This window comes from Ranitomeya imitator, chromosome 1 (genome assembly GCF_032444005.1).
Source record: "Ranitomeya imitator isolate aRanImi1 chromosome 1, aRanImi1.pri, whole genome shotgun sequence".
Classification (NCBI taxonomy): Eukaryota; Metazoa; Chordata; class Amphibia; order Anura; family Dendrobatidae; genus Ranitomeya; species Ranitomeya imitator.
This window is the reverse complement of record NC_091282.1, coordinates 660,088,990-660,113,080: the sequence shown is the minus strand read 5'-3', so window position 1 is coordinate 660,113,080 and position 24,091 is coordinate 660,088,990. Positions and strand designations below refer to the sequence as shown.

The 24,091-nt window shown below is 45.5% G+C and overlaps 1 protein-coding gene across 2 annotated transcripts; it reads left to right on the top strand.

Moving 5' to 3' along the window:
- Positions 1-1,127: 1,127 nt before the first annotated feature.
- On the top strand, positions 1,128-23,923 carry LOC138640690 (ras-related and estrogen-regulated growth inhibitor-like protein). Of its 2 annotated transcripts, XM_069728854.1 has the most exons (5): positions 1,128-1,312; positions 20,612-20,765; positions 20,854-20,907; positions 20,990-21,066; positions 22,732-23,923. In XM_069728854.1, the coding sequence occupies exons 2-5, from the start codon at positions 20,663-20,665 to the stop codon at positions 23,143-23,145; spliced, it is 648 nt and encodes a 215-aa protein (XP_069584955.1). In that variant the 5' UTR covers positions 1,128-1,312; positions 20,612-20,662; the 3' UTR covers positions 23,146-23,923. The 2 variants fall into 2 exon arrangements, with proteins under 2 accessions (XP_069584955.1, XP_069584954.1); XM_069728853.1 differs by lacking the exon at positions 1,128-1,312 and having other exon boundaries at positions 17,116-20,765.
- Positions 23,924-24,091: the final 168 nt, after the last annotated feature.

The window sequence follows — 24,091 nt, the reverse complement described above, 5'->3', positions numbered from 1 at the left end:
ATTGTTGCAGCCATTCATTGTATCTCATACCCACCTTTTTTTTTCCTTATTTGAATCTCTCTTTTTTTCCATGACTTTTAATGGTTTTTCAATAAAGATTTATCCTATTTTATTTATCCTGTCTGGCATTTTTCTATTTCCTCACACCTTCAGGAAAAAGCAGTAAGTCAGACTCAGAGGAAAACATTGAATATGCCAATATCAATTTTTCAGATGCAGCTGAGGAACTGAAACCAAAAAGACCTCAATGATCTGATCAGAGACCTGGGTCTCACCAAGGCCAACGCTGAGCTTCTGACATCAAGGCTCAAGCATTGGAACTTATTAGATGAAAGCGTCCAAGTCACGGATCAGAGGAACCCTTACCAAGCTTTTTCCAGCTTCTTCATTCATAAAGATTGACTGTGCTGCTGTAACAATGCGGCTGATCTATTCGAGGCTATAGAAATCACCATAAACCCACGGAGTGGGGCATGTCCATAGATCGTCAATGCAAGAGCCTCAAAGTCGTGCTCCTCCACAACTGGAACACGTATCCGTCTCTTCCTGTGGCTCACTTGGTGCACCTGACAGAGGAATACACCAGGGTCAAGATGGTGCTTGGTGCCTTGAAGCATGATGAGTACAGTTGGGGGGGTTATCATAGATTTCAAAATGCTGTCGGGACGAGTTGACATTAGCGTTTCTCTGCGCAGCATATGATCCACATAGATCTGCATGCGTCATGCATACATATCTTTAACATGGTGTACGCAGGGATATGCATTTGCATACGTTCATACATGTTGCATTTTTTGAGGCGTCAAATATTGCGCAATCATGCGCTTGCAGATGAGTGCGTCAAAAAACGCATTACTGTCTATGGGAACGCATTGGTACGCAAGAACATGCATAAGCATGCGTTCGATACGCATGCATGCTTCAGACTGAACATGTCCAGGAACTGGTTTCAGCCACTCCTAAAACAAAGGGGTATAAAAGGGGGTGAGGACACAGAAATTTCATTACTCTCAATACTCTGAATGCAAGCACAAGACTTTGGATGTAAGTATAGAAGCTTTGAAAATGTCTGTCTGTCTGTCTTTGCAGTCTGTACTCTGTACTAATTTTTTTTCTGTTCATTGTAGACTGCTTCTCCTATCCTGGTGCCACCGTCCTGGTGCTGCCTTCCTGGTGCCGCCGTCCTGGTGCCGCCGTCATGGTGCCGCCTTCCTGGTGCTGCCTCCCTGGTGCTGCCGTCCTGGTGCTGCCTGCCTGGTGCTGCCGTTCTCGTCCTGCCTTACTGCTGTGCTGTTAGACTACTGCATGTAATGTAAGTATTTGTGTCCATTGTTCTTTCTTCTTTTTTTGGGCTACATTGTGTTTGGCTCTTAACAAGTAAAATTTTTGAGCTTCGGTCCTACGTAGCAGGGCCAATTGGGCTATGCCAGCTTCTTCTTGAAAGTCTGTGAGTCATTTCCTTGACCAAATGAGCCAACGTCAATGGCAACAAATCGTCACTCAGCATCCGCAATCGCCATGAGGATAATGAAAAAGTGTTTTTTATAATTGAAGTACTTGGATCCACTTCCAGCAGGTTTTAGAGTCCGAAAGTGTTTACTGTCCACAGCCCCCACACAGTTTGGAAAATTACAAATTTCATTGAATTTTTCAGTCAAGAGTTCAGTTTTGGGAGTTCTGCACGCAGAACGTCACACAATGCCCGGCAGGTGTCTCCAACAATCCCAGAAAAGGTGGACACTCCAATCCGAAATTGAAAATGTAGAGATTTTACGGTCTCTTCGCTTGTCAGGAATCTGTGGAAATGAAAATGGAAAAAAAATCAGTTCATGGCTTTTAGAACAATAATATTAATGACAGGTGTTTCTTTTTCAAAATTACGTACCTTAGGGTCACCAACAGACGTTCCTCAGCAGGAATTGCTCTACGAAGCTGTGTGTCCTGCCCGGTGATGTCATCCTCGCACACGTAGCAACAATTCTTGGAAGCTCTGCTTCGACATTCTCGTGTACTAGAAAAACTTTTGCAGGTTTTCATGAAGCTCAGTTGTAGAACGAGTGGTAGGCTCCACGGCTCTGTCGGACTTCAGCAATGGGGTGTTGCCAATAGCGACGACAACGTCTTCTTCGTCTTTCTCTTCTCCTTTCTTTCTCATAAGCCACAGCAAAGGAAAAACCAATTTCAATAACAAATCCAGATTCAGATTGAAGCTCTCCATGCTAAGGTCCATCTTGCAGCTGAATACACCATCAAAAGCCAAGGATTTTATCTGTGCAGTGTCTATATGTAGAAATCCCATGAGACACGCCCATTGGGAGATAACTTACGCATGCATAAACAGCGCAAACGCATGCAAAAACACATACAAATGCATGCACATGCAGCATTTTTTTGCCGTCATGCATAAGATCATGCGGATAAAAAACGCTGCGTAAACATGTGTTTGCATGCGTTTTGGCATGCGTTTGCGCATGCAGATGATACACTGCACACAGAAAAAAAAAGTATATTTCAACTCACCCTTAGTTCATCTGTCCGATGTGGTAAGTATCCATCCGAGCATGGAAACAAAGTGTTGGTGCCACAACACTGGTCGACATGTAGAGAAAGGAAATATGGATCCAGTTCCAGGAATAAAATGTAAAAACTTTATTAGTTCACATTAAAATGCTGCTGAGACATGACCGGCATAGTGTGTAAAGGAGAGCAACCAGCACCCGACTGGACGCGTTTCGAGCAACAAATGTGCCCTTAGTCCTCAGTATGTGAATGTGAACTAATAAAGTTTTTACATTTTATTCCTGGAGCTGGATCCAGATGATACACTACGCACAGATACACTAATGTGAACCTAGCCTCATCCTTGGCAGTTCTACAAAGTATCCTTGCTTTCTTTGCCTTTGGGTCAGCTCAGGCGCACTATCACAGGCAGGACTAGCCTCACCTCGAATTGACCACCATGGAGATGACAGACCAATATGGAGATATCTTGGGAGGCATAGTGGCTCAGTGGTTAGCACTGTACTATATATAGAGCAGTATGGTGGCTCAGTGGTAGCAATTTACTATATATAGAGCAGCACAGTGGCTTAGTGGTTAGCACTGTACTATATATAGAGCAGCACGGTGGCTCAGTGGTTAGCACTGCACTATATATAGAGCAGCACAGAGGCTCAGTGATTAGCACTGTACTATATATAGAGCAGCACGGTGGCTCAGTGGTTAGCACTGTCCTATATAAAGAGCATAATGGTAGCTCTGTGGTAAGCAATATACTATATAGAGAAACAACAAATAGGAAACTCAGTTGAATTAACCCCTGAGTCCAATGAAGAGAACCATAGGATATCAATAAAATCTCAGTTTATTGCCAAAAATTAAAAGAAAAAACAGGTATGGAACATACAATACAAAAAGATACCCAGGGGGCCAGAACAATACCCTAAATCCTTATTTTATAAAAATATGCCACCACAATACAGCAAGAAAGGAGAATCTAAAACTATCAAGATTTAGCAAGTGCTGTGAGGCACTATATGTTGCCAGATCTGCCTGGTGCATGCAATTATAAATTAATCATTCTGCAGTGCCCACATAGGTAATACATAATACATTGCATTTATGTACAAGCGCAGATCCCAAAATGCATATTACCTCACCGCTGTGACACGTGGATCTATGGAGGCTGTGAATCATATGGTATCGGGTAATTCGGCGTTCCCCTGTCGCCCCGACGCGCGTTTCGCCCTTAGCTTCTTCCAGGGGCGTGCCCAGTGGATGAAAGGTGCGGTTATTTAAATGAGTAGCAGCTAATAGACGTGCGAGGACAAGAAAGAGCTGTGACGTAAGTGATTTCCTATTGGCTAAGCCGTATCTAAGTTACCATTAAGAGGAGATGACGTCGATGGCCCGCAAATGGAACGCATGCATCCCACATCCACCGTGCTGTGACTGTGTATATAGGGCTTGTAAGTGTCAGCGCACCATGAGTAGAATGTACGGCGCATGCGGTCATCATCGTCATCCATATTAAGGCATTTCTCAGGCAGCGCTCCCTGTACCGCGCTCAATAATGTGCGTAGGTCCAGTGTGGAGTGCCCTGGGAAATGCAAGGTGACTAGATGATCCACGCATGCGCTCCTTCTCTCTGGTGCCTGATAGGGATAAGTGTTGGAAAGTGGTTGCTGGGATACTAAGCGGTGACAAACAAATAAATTACATGCCGGCAGCCACGAATACTGCAGTAGAAGGTGCGCCATATTAAGTGCAAGTTACGGAAATAATGCAGGAAAAGTGCTCAAAATGTGGATGTAAAGATTTATTAAATAAAAAGGTGCATATATTAAAATAGCTATATAGATACTGGGATAAACTAATCCCCTATGGGTTAGGGCTGAAAAGCCAGGATGGACGTGCCAAACGAGACAAGTGCTCTGAGAGTAGATGGTTAAAGAGATAAATAAAGATGCATATAATAAAGTTACAATATGCTGCCGGAATAAACTATTATCCTATGCAGCTGGACTAGTGGAATAGGTGATATGCTAAAAAGGAAGTGAGGGAAAACAGGGGGGGGGGAGAAGGGGAAGGGGGGACAGGTGGAAAGAAAGGAGGGGGGGGGGGGGAACTACCTAAAAACCGTATCTCTAAATGGGGAATCACGTGCAGAATCCAAATAAGGATTCATATTCAATACAATAAATATAATTAGACAAATGTAAAAGTGACAGTTAGTCAGTGCATAACTATAATAACATAGTCTATATTTAACAATATTATAAAAAGCTGAAAATGCTTAAGAAATAACCTCAATACAACACAACCGCCACTCATCCAAGCAACGGATTATGGATACACAACAAGTCCCTATATTGCAGGGTGTAAGTCCACGGAGTTCTATAGCTGGTCCATATACGAGCATAAGAATTTCTTCAAGGAAGTTCAGATATGAGGGCCAGAGCTTCTCCACACACGTCCATGAAACCACCCATTCCAAGACCGCAAGATAAACAAGAGGTAAATAATTTTAAAAACAAGAAAAGAATATAAATTAATGAACAAATATATAAATCTACGCAATAAGCTAAACAACTAAAAACCGATAAAAGAACCCATCCCTAAAAAAGATGCCTCAAAGAAATTATATATATTATAAAGGCCAGCATGCCTATAGAAACGCTTTGAAACCCAAACTCTCATTTAGGCCTCCCAGGCTCATGGTGCCCAGCCGGTAGATCCATTTGCTTTCTAAGACCTTAGATAGGTCCCCACCTCGGGGTCCAAGTGTAACCTGGTCAATTGCTTTTATCATTAGACCCCTCGCATTGCATTCATGGTGGCGTTTGAAATGCCTAGGGAGACTTTTTAGTGAAGAGTCCTCTTCACTGGATTTCGCTTTCTCTATGTCCCTAATGTGTTCGCGAGCTCTTACCTTTAATTCCCTTGTGGTCAGGCCAATATAGACCTTCCCACAGGGACAGGTGGCATGGTAGATCACTCCGACTGCCGCACATGTGAGGTGTTTTCGAATACTGTAGCTGCGAGATCCATTCCAGTTTGCGAAAGTAGTAGATTTAGTATGGTTATAGCACCCTTTGCAAAGACCACTGGGAAAGAAGCCTGGCAATCCTTTCTGATTGGCATGGTTAGTTGCAGTTCTAATGGATTCGTAGTGACTGTGGACCAATAAATCTTTTAAATTAGCGGATCTTCTGGCCACAATTGACGGTTGTGTTGGTAATATGCCACGTAGAACCGGATCTACCAGTAATACTTCCCAGTGTTTATAAATAGTTTCCTTTAGACCTTTCCATTCTTTGTTGAATGTAGAGATAAATCATACCTGGTTGTTGTTGTCCCTTTTTGTAGATACAGAGGTACGATATAAGAGTTGGTCTCTTGTTGCTTTTACAGCCCTTTGATAGCCTCTCTTGATGTTTCGTTTGCTATAGCCTCCGTCGAGAAATCTGCTTGTGAGGTCAATAGCCAGCATATTGAAGTTTTCCTCATTTGAGCAAATTCGTTTGACTCGTAGGAACTGGCCGATGGGTATCCCGCGAATAGTAGATGGTGGATGAGATGAGTCTGCAGATAAAAAAGAATTTGTGGATGTATATATAGAGAGCAGCACGGTGGCTCAGTTGTTAGCACCATACTATATATAGAGCAGCATGGTAGTTCAGTGGTTAGCACTGTACTATGTATAGAGCAGCACAGTAGCTCAGTGGTTAGCACAGTACTATATATAGATAAGCAAAGTGGCTCAGTTGTCAGCATTGTACTATATATAGAGCAGGACGTGGCTCAGTTGTTAGCACTGTTCTGTATATTTAGAGCAGCACGGTGGCTCATTAGTTAGCAATGTACTATATATAGAGCAGCACAGTGGCTCAGTGGTTAGCAAAGTTCTATATATAGAGCAGCATGGTGGCTCAGGGGTTAACACTATACTATATAGAACAGCACGGTGACTTGGTGGTTAGCACTGTACTATATATACATTCAAAACCTAAAAGAAACAAAATGAGCAAAAACCCTGTTGTAACTAAATAAAGAAACAAAAATGAGCAAAAACGCTTCTGTAACTAAGGCCGGGATCACACACAGCGAGATATGGCCGAGTCTCGCAGGTTAAAACCAAGCTCTGGCACCGGCACTCCGGAGCGGAGCGTGCGGCCGCACAGCAATACATGGAGCTGCACGCTCCGCTCCGGAGTGCTGGTGCCAGAGCTTGGTTTTAACCTGCGAGACTCAGCCGTATCTCGCTGTAGTGTGTGTTATGACCTGGTGGTCAGGACAATAATGGACCTGGTGGTTAAGAGCACATGGAATGACCTGATAGTTACTGATAATAAAGGACGAGCTCTGGGACGTGGGAACTCTGCTGACCGCAATCCCTAATCCTATCAAACACACTAGAAATAGCCGTGGATTGCGCCTAACGCTCCCTATGCAACTCGACACAGCCTAAGAAACTAGCTAGCCCTGAAGATAGAAAAATAAAGCCTACCTTGCCTCAGAGAAATTCCCCAAAGGAAAAGGCAGCCCCCCACATATAATGACTGTGAGTAAGATGAAAATACAAACACAGAGATGAAATAGATTTAGCAAAGTGAGGCCCGACTTACTGAACAGACCGAGGATAGGAAAGGTTACTTTGCGGTCAGCAAAAAAACCTACAAAAAGACCACGCAGAGGGCGCAAAAAGACCCTCCGCACCGACTCACGGTGCGGAGGCGCTCCCTCTGCGTCCCAGAGCTTCCAGCAAGCAAGACAACAATAAAAATTGCAAGCTGGACAGAAAAATAGCAAACCAAAGAAATACAAGCTGGAACTTAGCTTCTGCTGGGAAGACAGGTCACAAGAACGATCCAGGAGTGAACTAAACCAATACTGGAACATTGACAGGTGGCATGGAGCAAAGATCTAAGTGGAGTTAAATAGAGCATCAGCTAACGAATTAACCTCGTCACCTGTGGAAGGAAACTCAGAAACCCCCACCAGAGGAAGTCCATGGACAGAACCAGCCGAAGTACCATTCATGACCACAGGAGGGAGCCCGACAACAGAATTCACAACAGTACTCCCCCTTGAGGAGGGGTCACCGAACCCTCACCAGAGCCCCCAGGCCGACCAGGATGAGCCAAATGAAAGGCACGAACCAGATCGGCAGCATGAACATCAGAGGCAAAAACCCAGGAATTATCTTCCTGACCATAACCCTTCCACTTGACCAGGTACTGGAGTTTCCGTCTCGAAACACGAGAATCCAAAATCTTCTCCACCACATACTCCAACTCCCCCTCAACCAACACCGGGGCAGGAGGATCAACGGATGGAACCACAGGCGCCACGTATCTCCGCAATAACGACCTATGGAACACATTATGGATGGCAAAAGAAGCAGGAAGGGCCAAACGAAATGACACAGGATTGATAACCTCAGAAATCTTATACGGACCAATGAAACGAGGCTTAAACTTAGGAGAGGAAACCTTCATAGGAACATAACGAGACGACAACCAAACCAAATCCCCAACACGAAGTCGGGGACCCACACAGCGCCGGCGGTTAGCGAAACGTTGAGCCTTCTCCTGGGACAATGTCAAATTGTCCACCACATGAGTCCAAATCTGCTGCAACCTATCCACCACAGTATCTACACCAGGACAGTCCGAAGACTCAACCTGCCCTGAAGAGAAACGAGGATGGAAACCAGAATTGCAGAAAAACGGCGAAACCAAAGTAGCCGAGCTGGCCCGATTATTAAGGGCGAACTCAGCCAACGGCAAAAAGGACACCCAATCATCCTGATCAGCAGAAACAAAGCATCTCAGATATGTTTCCAAAGTTTGATTAGTTCGTTCGGTTTGGCCATTTGTCTGAGGATGGAAAGCCGAGGAAAAAGACAAATCAATGCCCATCCTAGCACAAAAGGATCGCCAAAACCTCGAAACAAACTGGGAACCTCTGTCAGAAACGATGTTCTCCGGGATACCATGTAAACGAACCACATGCTGGAAAAATAATGGCACCAAATCAGAGGAGGAAGGTAATTTAGACAAAGGTACCAAATGGGCCATCTTAGAAAAGCGATCACAAACCACCCAAATGACCGACATCTTTTGAGAGACGGGGAGATCCGAAATAAAATCCATAGAAATATGCGTCCAGGGCCTCTTCGGGGCCGGCAAGGGCAAAAGCAACCCACTGGCATGAGAACAGCAGGGCTTAGCCCGAGCACAAGTCCCACAGGACTGCACAAAAGAACGCACATCCCGTGACAAAGACGGCCACCAGAAGGATCTAGCCACCAAATCTCTGGTACCAAAGATTCCAGGATGCCCAGCCAACACTGAACAATGAATCTCAGAGATAACTCTACTAGTCCATCTATCAGGGACAAACAGTTTCTCCGCTGGGCAACGGTCAGGTCTATCAGCCTGAAATTTTTGCAGCACCCGCCGCAAATCAGGGGAGATGGCAGACAAAATTACCCCCTCTTTGAGAATACCCGCCGGCTCAGGAACACCCGGAGAGTCAGGCACAAAACTCCTTGACAGGGCATCAGCCTTCACATTCTTAGAGCCCGGAAGGTACGAAACCACAAAATCAAAACGGGAGAAAAATAACGACCATCGAGCCTGTCTCGGATTCAACCGTTTGGCAGACTCAAGATAAGTGAAATTCTTGTGATCTGTCAAGACCACCACGCGATGCTTGGCTCCTTCCAGCCAATGACGCCACTCCTCGAATGCCCACTTCATGGCCAACAAATCACGATTACCAACATCATAGTTACGCTCAGCAGGCGAAAACTTTCTAGAAAAGAAAGCACATGGCTTCATCACCGAGCCATCAGAACTTCTTTGCGACCACCACGCGATGCTTGGCTCCTTCCAGCCAATGACGCCACTCCTCGAATGCCCACTTCATGGCCAACAAATCACGATTACCAACATCATAGTTACGCTCAGCAGGCGAAAACTTTCTAGAAAAGAAAGCACATGGCTTCATCACCGAGCCATCAGAACTTCTTTGCGACAAAACAGCCCCTGCTCCAATCTCAGAAGCATCAACCTCAACCTGAAACGGGAGCGAAACATCTGGCTGGCACAACACAGGGGCAGAAGAAAAACGACGCTTCAATTCCTGAAAAGCCTCTACAGCTGCAGAAGACCAATTGACCACATCAGCACCCTTCTTGGTCAAATCAGTCAACGGTTTAGCAACAGTAGAAAAATTAGCGATGAAGCGCCGATAAAAATTAGCAAAGCCCAGGAACTTCTGCAGGCTCTTCACAGATGTCGGCTGAGTCCAATCGTAAATGGCCTGGACTTTAACAGGGTCCATCTCGATAGTAGAAGGGGAAAAAATGAACCTCAAAAATGAAACCTTCTGAACTCCAAAGAGACACTTTGACCCCTTCACAAACAAGGAATTCGCACGAAGGACCTGGAACACCATTCTGACCTGCTTCACATGAGACTCCCAATCATCCGAGAAGACCAAAATATCATCCAAATATACAATCAGGAATTTATCCAGGTACTCTCGGAAGATGTCATGCATAAAGGACTGAAATACTGATGGAGCATTGGAAAGCCCGAATGGCATAACCAGGTACTCAAAATGGCCCTCGGGCGTATTAAATGCTGTTTTCCATTCATCGCCTTGTTTAATACGCACAAGATTATACGCCCCTCGAAGATCTATCTTGGTGAACCAACTAGCCCCTTTAATACGAGCAAACAAATCAGATAGCAACGGCAAAGGATACTGAAATTTGACTGTAATTTTATTAAGAAGGCGGTAATCAATACAAGGTCTCAAAGAACCATCCTTCTTGGCCACAAAAAAGAACCCTGCTCCTAACGGTGATGACGACGGGCGAATATGGCCTTTCTCCAAGGATTCCTTTATATAACTCCGCATAGCGGCGTGTTCTGGCACAGATAAATTGAACAATCGGCCCTTAGGAAACTTACTACCAGGAATCAAATTAATCGCACAATCGCAATCCCTATGAGGAGGTAGGGCACTGGCTTTGGGCTCATCAAATACATCCCAATTATCCGACAAAAACTCTGGAACTTCAGAAGGGGTGGATGACGAAATAGACAAAAATGGAACATCACCATGTACCCCCTGGCAACCCCAGCTGGACACAGACATAGATTTCCAGTCCAATACTGGATTATGAACCTGTAGCCATGGCAACCCCAAAACGACCACATCATGCAGATTATGCAACACCAGAAAGCGGATATCCTCCTGATGTGCAGGAACCATGCACATGGTCAATTGGGTCTGAGGCTTATTCTTGGCCAAAGGCGTAGCATCAATTCCTCTCAATGGAATAGGATACTGCAAGGGCTCCAAGAAAAAACCACAGCGCCTAGCATACTCCAAGTCCATCAAATTCAGGGCAGCACCTGAATCCACAAATGCCATAACAGAATAGGATGACAAAGAGCAAATCAGAGTAACAGACAATAGAAATTTAGACTGCACCGTACCAATGGTGGCAGACCTAGCGAACCGCTTAGTGCGCTTAGGACAAACGGAGATAGCATGAGTGGAATCACCACAGTAAAAACATAGCCCATTCCGACGTCTGTGTTCTTGCCGTTCAGCTCTGGTCAAAGTCCTATCACATTGCATAGGCTCAGGCCCATGCTCAGATAGTACCGCCAAATGGTGCACAGCTTTACGCTCACGCAAGCGTCGATCGATCTGAATGGCCAAGGACATAGACTCATTCAGACCAGCAGGCATGGGAAACCCCACCATGACATCCTTAAGGGCTTCAGAGAGACCCTTTCTGAAGATTGCTGCCAGGGCACATTCATTCCACTGAGTGAGCACAGACCACTTTCTAAACTTCTGACAATATATCTCCGCTTCATCCTGACCCTGACACAGAGCCAGCAAGATTTTCTCTGCCTGATCCACTGAATTAGGTTCGTCATAAAGCAATCCAAGCGCCAGGAAAAACGCATCAACATCACGCAATGCCGGATCTCCTGGCGCAAGGGAAAATGCCCAGTCTTGAGGGTCATCACGTAACAAAGAAATAATGATCTTTACTTGTTGAACAGGGTCACCTGAGGAGCGAGGTATCAAGGCAAGAAATAATTTACAATTATTTTTGAAATTCAAGAACTTAGATCTATCACCAAAAAAAAAATCAGGAATTGGAATCCTAGGCTCAGACATCGGATTCTGAACCACAAAATCTTGAATGTTTTGTACCCTTGTAGTGAGATTATCCATCCAAGAGGACAGACCTTGAATGTCCATGTTTACACCAGTGTCCTGAACCACCCAGAGGTAAAGGGGAAAAAAGAGACAAAACACACTGCAAAGAAAAAAAAATGGTCTCAGAACTTCTCTTATCCCTCTATTGAGATGCATTAGTACTTTGGGCCACCTGTACTGTTATGACCTGGTGGTCAGGACAATAATGGACTTGGTGGTTAAGAGCACACAGAATGACCTGATAGTTACTGATAATAAAGGACGAGCTCTGGGACGTGGGAACTCTGCTGACCGCAATCCCTAATCCTATCAAACACACTAGAAATAGCCGTGGATTGCGCCTAACGCTCCCTATGCAACTCGGCACAGCCTAAGAAACTAGCTAGCCCTGAAGATAGAAAAATAAAGCCTACCTTGCCTCAGAGAAATTCCCCAAAGGAAAAGGCAGCCCCCCACATATAATGACTGTGAGTAAGATGAAAATACAAACACAGAGATGAAATAGATTTAGCAAAGTGAGGCCCGACTTACTGAACAGACCGAGGATAGGAAAGGTTACTTTGCGGTCAGCAAAAAAACCTACAAAAAGACCACGCAGAGGGCGCAAAAAGACCCTCCGCACCGACTCACGGTGCGGAGGCGCTCCCTCTGCGTCCCAGAGCTTCCAGCAAGCAAGACAACAATAAAAATTGCAAGCTGGACAGAAAAATAGCAAACCAAAGAAATACAAGCTGGAACTTAGCTTCTGCTGGGAAGACAGGTCACAAGAACGATCCAGGAGTGAACTAAACCAATACTGGAACATTGACAGGTGGCATGGAGCAAAGATCTAAGTGGAGTTAAATAGAGCATCAGCTAACGAATTAACCTCGTCACCTGTGGAAGGAAACTCAGAAACCCCCACCAGAGGAAGTCCATGGACAGAACCAGCCGAAGTACCATTCATGACCACAGGAGGGAGCCCGACAACAGAATTCACAACAAGTGTGACTCCGGCCTAAATAAGGAAAATGCAAAAGTGCATTTAAATAACACAAGGTTCTTAGTAATACTGTTTTTTTTTTTTTTTAGCAAAAATAGCATAAAAGCCATCCCACCGTCGACAAGGTGGCCCTGATCGGGACGGTCCTACGCTGTCTAATATTAAAAACCTTATCATGTGTCAGAGTTCACCTCAGTGTGAATAAGGGCAGACAAAATGACCGGGTCCCAACATGTGGACACCAGTCTGGGGAAGCCTTTAGTAATACTTAGTAATACTGTTTTGGATTAAAAATAGCATAAAAGCCATGCTCAAACTCAAACAGGCTTTATTGGCAGGACCAAAATACATTTAGTGTTGCCAAAGCAAGGAAAATAGATGTGACAGGGGAGGGTGTTAGGGCTGGCGGAGCGCACCAAATAAATATATTAATAAAAATAAGGTGTGTTCGCAGCCCGGGGTCCACCATGCAGGGATGGTAACTGCTGCTCGGTAATGGCGGACAATAAATGGCAGTATCGCACTGGACACACGTAGGTTAACAGATACCCGGTGTGTACTTGGGGCGAACCCTGTTACCTCACAGAGCTGCAGTACTACAGAATACAAATGCCTCACAGAGCACAGCAGAATCAGCGCTAGTGCACGGACACAGGACTCAGCCCCAAGGACGCAGGGTTAGATTCCCTCTAGACCCACTATGCACACGGCGTCGCCCTTACGATGCCTAAGAAACAACTAACTAAAGATTTAACATGATTTAGCACACTGAGTGCTCGCAGCGTCGACCTGGTGAACGCCACTAACCACCCTGTCAAAGGGGATTTAGCGCTCTGGTAGCACACGGCATCGTGCTGGTGAACGCCTCTAACAAACGCAATCCTAGAAGATTTAGCGCACTGAGTGCGCGTGGCGTCGCACAGGCGAGCGGAACTAACTGATGCTGTATAACATGTGTTGCGCCAATACTTGCGCTGTCCTTAGCTCCAAACACCCAGAACACACACACAACATGAGGATAGGGGAAGATTAGGAGCTTTCCCCTGAGACAGACACACTTGAACACATACACAACACAATTAGGTCATACTAGCACACTGCTGTGTGATTCTTTTATAGCCGCAGCCTTCCGGGACCTTGCTGACGGCCCAATCGGAGCTGCTTGAGGACCTGAGCATGTGACTTCCGACCACCAATGAGCTGTCGTCCCACGGGCATGCTCAGATGGAGAAAAGCAGGACTTAGTCCCAGCAGCATCTGCCTCCCCGCTGACTAATGCTGGTTGCTATAGCTGAACCTGGGACGGCAGCAGCAACCAGATGCACAGCGTTAGCCTCAGCAAGACGCTGGGACCGACGTCTCTGCGGCTGAAGAAGAATGGGAGACTGCAGAGGACATGGCTCGAGATTCCCCCTGTGCAGGGGCGGGATCTTGACGCCTAACAGAGGGGATCGGGGATTATGTGAATGGGGTGTTGGGGGCACGATTTGGTAAATAATAGTCCATTTGGAGGTTTTAAATTCCTCTCAGCTTTTGACATATGGTGACGTATTGGGCTGGGATCTCCACTGTTGATTCCTCTTTCCCCAGTAGGATGCACAGTTTGGCCGGGATCACACATGCGAGAAATACGGCTGAGTCTCGCATGTTAATACCCGGCATTGCAGCAGTCACTCAGGAGCGGAGCGTGAGGCTGCATGTATTGCTATGCGCCGCATGCTCCGCTCCAGAGTGACGGTAGCAATGCCGGGTATTAACATGCGAGACTCAGCCGTATTTCTCGCATGTGTGATCCCGTCTTTTCCTCTACTCGTCCATGAATGGGAAGTCCGGATTGTGAATGGAAAGTCTCTGGAAGTGGGAGACCCACACTGCTGAGTATTTGTTGCAGTAAAGCAGGAAGTGCGTCTCGTCCTCCAGTGCCCCCTGCTGTCAGTGCTGGCACAGTCTGTTCTCCTGTGGCTTGAATGTGAGTAGCCCGCCAGGGCAGCGGGGTACTCGGCACCGGGTCCAGTCACTGTTAAAGGGGATGTCACGGTGGCTGCGACCCGGTCCGTGGCCCTGGGACTCACTGTAAAATGGGAACGATCTTTAAAGGGGAATTGTGATAAAGTCTGTTGTGACACCACCTATGGAATTCGGTCAATAGGGGGACCGACGCTGCTTTAAAGGGGTCCTCTGGGGCATGTTGTTGCAGCAAGGATGGTGACGCTTCCCACAGGTGAAGCACGGTCCCCAGGGCTCCCAAGGTGTATGGCGATGATGGTGTTTGCCAATGAGTAAAGGACACAGCGTTGCAGTCTTTACCTGGTTTACTGAAGTTGTCCAGGGTACCGGCAACAGGTGCATAAGGAGTCCAGGCAGCCCGGAAACAAGTGAAATCCCCTTTGCAAGTCATAAGTCCCTTGCTGCCTGAAGTGTTCTAACAAGGTCCTGGTTCTTTCCCCTGTCCTGGGACAGGTACCTGTATGGTAGGCAGCTTGAGCCATTCCTCTGGGGCCTCTGCACGGTGACTCCAGGCTCCAGAATGCTGCTGTACCACAGGCTTAATTTGGGCAATGTACGTGTAGTTCTGTGCCCTCCGGTTCTGCTATGGGGGCTTGCAGCTCCCCGCAGCCTCCTTGAGCCCTCAAATCTCTCCTCTGCTCCTTTCCTGTCTGCTCTCCAGGCTAAAAACTGAACTGACTCCGCCTCCAGACCAGGATCTTTATTCAGGGAAGCTGCCCTAAAACCGGGTTTTGAGCTCCTCCTCCTGGCCTGAATTCAGAAGGTGTTTGTGTGAATTACCTGCCAAAGAGATCCCTCTTGTTTCCAGGCATAGCACTACCCTCCCTGAGAGGAAGGCAGCACTACTCTGGTACCTGAACTCCTGGGGTGCCACAAATGTCTGTCGGTGCCACCCTGTTTCCACCTCTAGACTGTGAACACTCAGTCTGTATAGACTCAGGATCTGCCTGTCTCTGGGGTGATGTAACCTCTCCAGATATGGGGCCAGAGTGTAGTCCCTCCGCAGTGACCGGTAGATGGTGAGTTTCTGGGAGTTCTCTAATTCACTCTATATATTGCATCTTGCAGCTCTCTGAGATCTTCTTTATTTCGGCTTTTGTCAGGGTGTGTTGCTGACTTTGGCGGGACTGGCTGCTGGGGTCCGTGGCTTGCTCTGGGCTTTGGCTCAGTAGGGCTCTATGATGGTAGGAGCTGGGGTTGCTGCTCTGTATGTGCGCCTGGTGTGATAGCGCCCTCTTGTTTATAGTTAGCCATAAGGGGAATCAACCCAACTCTGCCCGACAGGCTATGTTTTTTTGTAGATAAATAGGTCAGGATTGGTGCACTCTTTAATAAAGAATGGTGCTCGAAGGAAAAAATTGCAATATAAGAGAAAAATAACCTCCGGCACTCAACAAGTCCACACTCAAATGTCCTTAATGAAGATAAATTTATTCATGGATAGCCAGAAAAAATGGATGACAGACAAAAACTCCAACGTTTCGGCGTATCGCCTTTTTCAAGGAAGTCTGTGATAGCAGAACAGAATAGACATTACAACAATTTTTATTACATAAATAAACATATGTAAGCAAAATAAATCCCATCCAAAAGGAAAAGAATTTAATTAAAGAGGGACACCGAAAAGAATCATGTGATAAGACGACACCAAGACAAAAAGGGAAATCCTTTATTGATAAAGATCCATATGTCCCAGAAGCCAGGAAGAGGGGGATGTGCAAATAAAAGAAAAACAGAGTAACAAGTGAACGAGAAAAAGAAATAAAAATAAAAAATTAATAGAACTATAAGTCCCTATGGAAGTATACTACAAAAGAGACAAATCCGCCCACAATAGTGTAAATAGGCATAACTAATATACCTATAAAAAATCTCATCCGTATGTGTACAGATATGTACACATCCACATATATACCCAAATAGATAGGCACCCCAATACGAAAATACAAAAAGCAATACCTGTATAGAATAATGAATAGATCACATGTCAATAACCGCTAGTGTGGAAGGACCACTGTAAAAAAAGGGGGAGAAATAGAACAAAATGCTAACTCCACTATCATGTCAAATATAGGCAAAAAGACAAAGTCTAGATGCTAAGAAAAACTGAAATAACGGCCCCTCAGTGATAATTAAATAGAGGCAGAATAATGGTCCCCCTGCGATAAACAATAGGTCAGAACGCATAAACAAATAACAACCAAAAGCAAGCGCCGAAATATCGGCCCCCCAACGATGGACCATAGGTCAGATCGCATGCGGTAACACCACCCAAAAGCCGCCCTAGAATAATACATAAACTTCCAGTACTCACACATGTGATCTATTCATTATTCTATACAGGTATTGCTTTTTGTATTTTCGTATTGGGGTGCCTATCTATTTGGGTATATATGTGGATGTGTACATATCTGTACACATACGGATGAGATTTTTTATAGGTATATTAGTTATGCCTATTTACACTATTGTGGGTGGATTTGTCTCTTTTGTAGTATACTTCCATAGGGACCTATAGTTCTATTAATTTTTTATTTTTATTTCTTTTTCTCGTTCACTTGTTACTCTGTTTTTCTTTTATTTGCACATCCCCCTCTTCCTGGCTTCTGGGACATATGGATCTTTATCAATAAAGGATTTCCCTTTTTGTCTTGGTGTCGTCTTATCACATGATTCTTTTCGGTGTCCCTCTTTAATTAAATTCTTTTCCTTTTGGATGGGATTTATTTTGCTTAAATATGTTTATTTATGTAATAAAAATTGTTGTAATGTCTATTCTGTTCTGCTATCACAGACTTCCTTGAAAAAGGCGATACGCCGAAACGTTGGATTTTTTGTCTGTCATCCATTTTTTCTGACTATCAATGAATAAATTTATCTTCATTAAGAACATTTGAGTGTGGACTTGTTGAGTGCCGAAGGTTATTTTTCTCTTATGTTTTTTTTATAATTATCAATTTTTATTGAAAATAAACATTTTCAAAGTGATTAACTTAGAACATGAATATCAACATTCTCTTGTAGAAAACAGTGTCAAACAATAAATTGTCAAATAAATGAACCAGTACGATGTTGCCGACATTATATTAGGTGGCATCATAGCGAATTATATACCAGCAGAATGTTCAACCATTGTATACATGAATCAGTATACTCCGATAGACTATGTTTGAGGTGCTGCGATGTACTTGAAAGAGATATTTGCAGAACTCCAGGTGGAAGACTTCGGTTGGGCTGGAATCCCACTTTGTCTGGTCTGGGTAAGTCGCTGGGCCCCAAACCTCACTACCATACAGCAGTATAGGAGAGATGACGCTATCAAATATCTTAAGCCAAACTCTCACCAGTGGTTTGAGGTGGTACAGTTGTCTTCTGAAGGCATAGAAGGTTCTGCACGCTTGATCTTTCAGGGCCTCTGCTGCTTGCTTGAGGCTCCCAGATTGGCTTAGCTCCAGACCGAGGTAGGTATAGCTGTTGGTCTTCTCCAGTGTGGAACCATTTAATTTGAGGGAGTGAGTGGGGTTTTTATTCTGGTTCCTCTTCTGAAACACCATGACTTTGGTCTTCTTTTGGTTGATGGGCTGCGCCCAGGTGGTGCTGAATGTTTCCAGCACTGCCAGGCTATCTTGGAGGCCTCTCTCGGTTGGGGGTAGTAGCAGGAACCCATCTGAGTACAGCAGTAACTTCACCTCTCGGTTTTGCAGACTGAGACCTGGGGTGGACGATGATTCTAGAGCTGCTGCCAGTCCATTTATGTAGATGTTGAATGGAGTTGGGCTCAGGCTGCAGCCCTGTCTGACCTGACCCCGCGGCCCTGCCGGAAGAAGGCTGTCCTCTTCCCGTTCACCTTCACGCTGCAACGGTTCTCAGTGTATGAGCTCTTGATGACGTTGTAGGTTCTGCCACCTATTCCGCTTTCCAGGAGTTTCAGAAACAGGCCGGGGTTTCGCACTGAGTCAAAGGCCTTCTTGAAGTCCACGAAGCATGCAAATATTTTCCCGTTTTTTGCTGTGGACGTGGGTCTTGATGAGGCTGTGCAGGGCGTAGATGTGATCGGTAGTGCGGTGGTTTGTCATGAACCCAGCTTGGCTTCTGCTGAGGATGTCACGCTGGGTGAGGAAGGTGATGATCTTTTTATTATTGATGCTGTTAAACAGTTTTCCCAGAATGATATTGACACAGATCCCTCTGTAGTTTGCTGGACTGTATCGGTCTCCATTCTTGTAGATGGGCGTAATGAGACCTTGATTCCAGCATTGTGGGAAGTAGCCGATGTTTAGGACGTGGGTGAAAAGTTTTGCCAGTGCTGCATGTATTTGATCATCCCTGGCAGGATGCCGTAACTGCCCCGGCCTTCTTGCATTTCATCAGTCTGATTCTATCCTTTATTTCCAGCACACTGATTGGTGTGTCCAGAGGGTTTTGGAAGTCCTTGACTGTTTCCTCAGTTAGATGTTGCTGCTCTGGGGTTAGGTCTTCTTCTGGTATGTTCCTGCAGAGGCTTTCAAAGTAGTTGTGTCAGATGTTGCCATTCTGGATGTGGAGGGTGTTCTGCTTGGGTTTTGTGCCGATATGACTCCAGGTCTTCCAGAATGAGTTGTCCTGGAGGGAGTCTTCAAGCTGCCGTAGTTTCTGGGAGATGTGACTCTGTTTTTTCTCCTTGAGGATGCACTTGTATTGCCTCTGTAGGGTGTCATGGGCCGCTCTTAGGTCCCTGTTGTTGGGGTCTCTGTGTGTTTTTACTTATTTAGTTACAGCAGGGTTTTTGCTCATTTTATTTCTTGTAGGTTTTGTATGTTTTATGGCCAATGTGAACATGTGCTTATGTGCTGCATGTATACCAACTTAATCCAAGCTCAATTTTCGTACTATATATACATATATAGCAGAACGGTGGCTCAGTGGTTAGCACTGTACTATATATAGAGCAGCGCGGTGACTCAATGGTTAGCCTTTTACTATATATAGAACAGCACAGTGGCTCAGTGGTTAGCGCTGTACTATATATACATATTTATAGCAGAACGGTGGCTCAGTGGTTAACACTGTACTATATATAGAGCAGCGCGGTGACTCAATGGTTAGCATTGTACTATATATATAAAGCAGCTCAGTGGTTAGTACTGTACTATAGACAGTGTCTCAGTGGTTAGCACTGTACTATATATAGAACAGCACGGTGACTCAGTGGTTAGCACTGTACTATATATAGAGCAGCACGGTGGCTCAGTGGTTAGCACTGTACTATATATAGAGCAGCACGGTGGCTCAGTGGTTAGCACTGTACTATATATAGAACAGCACGGTGGCTCAGTGGTTAGCACTGTACTATATATAGAACAGCACGGTGGCTCAGTGGTTAGCACTGTACTATATATAGAGCAGCACGGTAGCTCAGTGGTTAGCACAGCAGCGCTGGGTTCCTGGGTTCAAATCCCACCAAGGACAACATCTGTAAGGAGTTTGTATGTTCCCTCCATGTTTGTGTGGGTTTCCTCCGGGTTCTCCGGTTTCCGCCCACATTCTAAAAACATACTAGTAGGGGATGCAGATTGTGCAGAAATGATAATAGCTGTAAAGTGCTGTGGAATTAATGGTGCTATATAAGTGAGTAAACTAAATAAATATTTCCCCGTACAGCTTTCTGTCCTGTGATTGCACAGGTTCTGTCTCCTTGGGGGGCGCACTGATTGATGACATTAGTACAAGCACTGTCACACTTGAGGACCCCCTGCAGGTATCGCTGCTTTGGTCTTGTAAACATCACACCCCATGAGGTCCCCTGTGATTGGTGGCTGCTGCTGTCAGTCTCACTGGCTTTGCCCGCCCTCCTCCTATAAATCTCTAGTCTCTTCCATCCAGCTCCAGTCCTCACAGTTCTTTCTTCTCCTCTGTCTGAGCACCGGATTACAAATGGTCGTACAGCAGCTCACCAGGATGACCGACTCCAGCCACCAGCAACACAAGGCGGAAGCCAACATCCTGGTCCTGGGAGCTGAAAACGTGGGAAAATCTGGTAAGTGCATTTTCTAAGAATTATTGTTGTTAGATGGCCAGCTCTTCTGCCAAGTCCTCCTGTCTTACCTCCATCTTCATATCTGCAGCTCTCACCGTTCGCTTCCTGACACGGAGGTTTATTGGAGAATACGTGGGCACAGGTGAGCGGAGATTATAATACAGGTGATAATAATCCAGATGATAATGTACAATATTATACTCACCCTCCATTATATATTACAGAGTCCATCTACACCCACAACATCAGCCTGGACGGCAGAGACACCTCCTTCAGCATCTGGGACTCTGTCTGCCCACAGGTAATCACCCATTATACACCGTACCATAATAACGGTCCCTGGTCTGCAGATTATTACACCACTGACCTCTCTGCAGAACATGGCTCCTCCACCTCCTGACAGATACATAGTGATATATCCTGCAGATTATTACACCACTGACCTCTCTGCAGAACATGGCTCCTCCACCTCCTGACAGATACATAGTGATATATCCTGCAGATTATTACACCACTGACCTCTCTGCAGATCATCGCTCCTCCACCTCCTGACAGATACATAGTGATATATCCTGCAGATTATTACACCACTGACCTCTCTGCAGAACATCGCTCCTCCACCTCCTGACAGATACATAGTGATATATCCTGCAGATTATTACACCACTGACCTCTCTGCAGATCATCGCTCCTCCACCTCCTGACAGATACATAGTGATATATCCTGCAGATTATTACACCACTGACCTCTCTGCAGAACATCGCTCCTCCACCTCCTGACAGATACATAGTGATATATCCTGCAGATTATTACACCACTGACCTCTCTGCAGATCATCGCTGCTCCACCTCCTGACAGATACATAGTGATATATCCTGCAGATTATTACACCACTGACCTCTCTGCAGAACATCACTCCTCCACCTCCTGACAGATACATAGTGATGTATCCTGCAGATTACACCACTGACCTCTCTGCAGAACATCGCTCCTCCACCTCCTGACAGATACATAGTGATATATCCTGCAGATTATTACACCACTGACCTCTCTGCAGAACATCGCTCCTCCACCTCCTGACAGATACATAGTGATATATCCTGCAGATTATTACACCACTGACCTCTCTGCAGAACATCGCTCCTCCACCTCCTGACAGATACATAGTGATATATCCTGCAGATTATTACACCACTGACCTCTCTGCAGAACATCGCTCCTCCTCCTCCTGACAGATACATAGTGATATATCCTGCAGATTATTACACCACTGACCACTCTGCAGAACATCGCTCCTCCACCTCCTGACAGATACAGTGATATATCCTGCAGATTATTACACCACTGACCTCTCTGCAGAACATCGCTCCTCCTCCTCCTGACAGATACATAGTGATATATCCTGCAGATTATTACACCACTGACCACTCTGCAGAACATCGCTCCTCCACCTCCTGACAGATACAGTGATATATCCTGCAGATTATTACACCACTGACCTCTCTGCAGAACATCGCTCCTCCACCTCCTGACAGATACAGTGATATATCCTGCAGATTATTACACCACTGACCACTCTGCAGAACATCGCTCCTCCACCTCCTGACAGATACAGTGATATATCCTGCAGATTATTACACCACTGACCACTCTGCAGAACATCGCTCCTCCACCTCCTGACAGATACAGTGATATATCCTGCAGATTATTACACCACTGACCTCTCTGCAGAACATCGCTCCTCCTCCTCCTGACAGATACATAGTGATATATCCTACAGATTATTACACCACTGACCTCTCTGCAGAACATCGCTCTCCACCCTCTGACAGATACAGTGATATATCCTGCAGGTTATTACACCTCTGCAGACCTGCGTTCCTTCAGTTTTAGCATTGTATTGGCTATCACCCAGCTTTCCTGGTAGCAAATGTCTGATGTCTGATATCCTCCCCTCCCCTGCAGAAGCCGAGCTTGCAGAGCTGTGTCAGCGAGGAGCAGCTGCGCTGGGCAGATGGTTTCATCCTCGTCTACAGCCTCTGTGACCGTGACAGCTTCAGTGTGGTGCGGCAGCAGCTCCAGCGAATCCGCCAGCTGAAGAAGCGGCACAGCTCCACGCCCATCATCATTGTGGGCAACAAGCGGGACCTCCAGCACCGGCGTCAGATTTCCAGCGAGGAGGGTCGCCTTCTTGCCATTACTTCGGACTGTGACTTTTTTGAGATCTCGGCAGCAGAGACCTACCATGGCTCATTAGTGGTTTTCCACCAACTGCTCGAGAGGGTGAGGGCGAGCCGGAGCTTGAGCAAGAAGAACGTGGGCATCAAGGGCATAGTGAGGAGCATGTCTGCTGTCTTCGGGAGAAGAAGGACCGAATGAGGCAGGAAGACCCAACCTCATCCATGGTGGACATAACCCTTTGGAGACAGACTTTAACACCTTTTTCTCCACCATAACAGCTTAGGGAATGTCAATGACTGATCCTCGGTTGCATCACTGTCCTCAAAGTTATCGCCTCCATGCCCGGGACGCCACTTTGGACTTTTGCCGTCGCGGTAGGACTTGGAGGAATGCAGACTACTATGCAAACTTTTGGAAAACTTTTCGCTGGCAGGCGGTACCACCCCACACTGGAGCATGCGCAGCTGTGAGGTGTCAGCAGTCCTACATTGCACTAGGCAGGACTGTCAAGACCTAGTTCCTTAGTCTGCCCCATTCTGCCTATGGCGGAGTTCCACCAGGCTTTCTGTAGCCCTTCTAGAACTGCAATTAATAACTTCAAAAGTTGTGGTGAGAAATATACAGAACATACTGATCTATAGAGTTCAGTACTGAACCTCCCTAAAATCTCAATGGACAGTTAAACCTTTTGTGTGTTGCATCTGCTGGCTCAGAGACTGCATATATAGGTGTTTGTATATATTTATATATAATCTTAGGTCAGAAACAACGTTTACATGAAGATATTTATTTTTTTACACCATCTCTGAAAATTGTAAAAAATAAATAAATAAATTTTTTCATTTTCTGAAAATAAAATATTTATTGTTCAAAAATTGTTATGGTTATAATACATAATATGAATGTCAGATGAGTATATAAGGACTATGCTGCTCTCCTGTTAGCTCTCAGGCTGCGCACTTCACATAACTGGACCCAGTGTCCCCAACCTGTGGCTTTTAAGCTGTGCTAACATCTCTATATATAGGTGTGTGTGTGTATATACTGTATTGTAGTTATAAGTGAAGCATAAAGAACATAAGCAATCATCTGTACACAATATAGACGCAGTCATCCATAATCAGTCCTGATGGGTGAGGGCCAC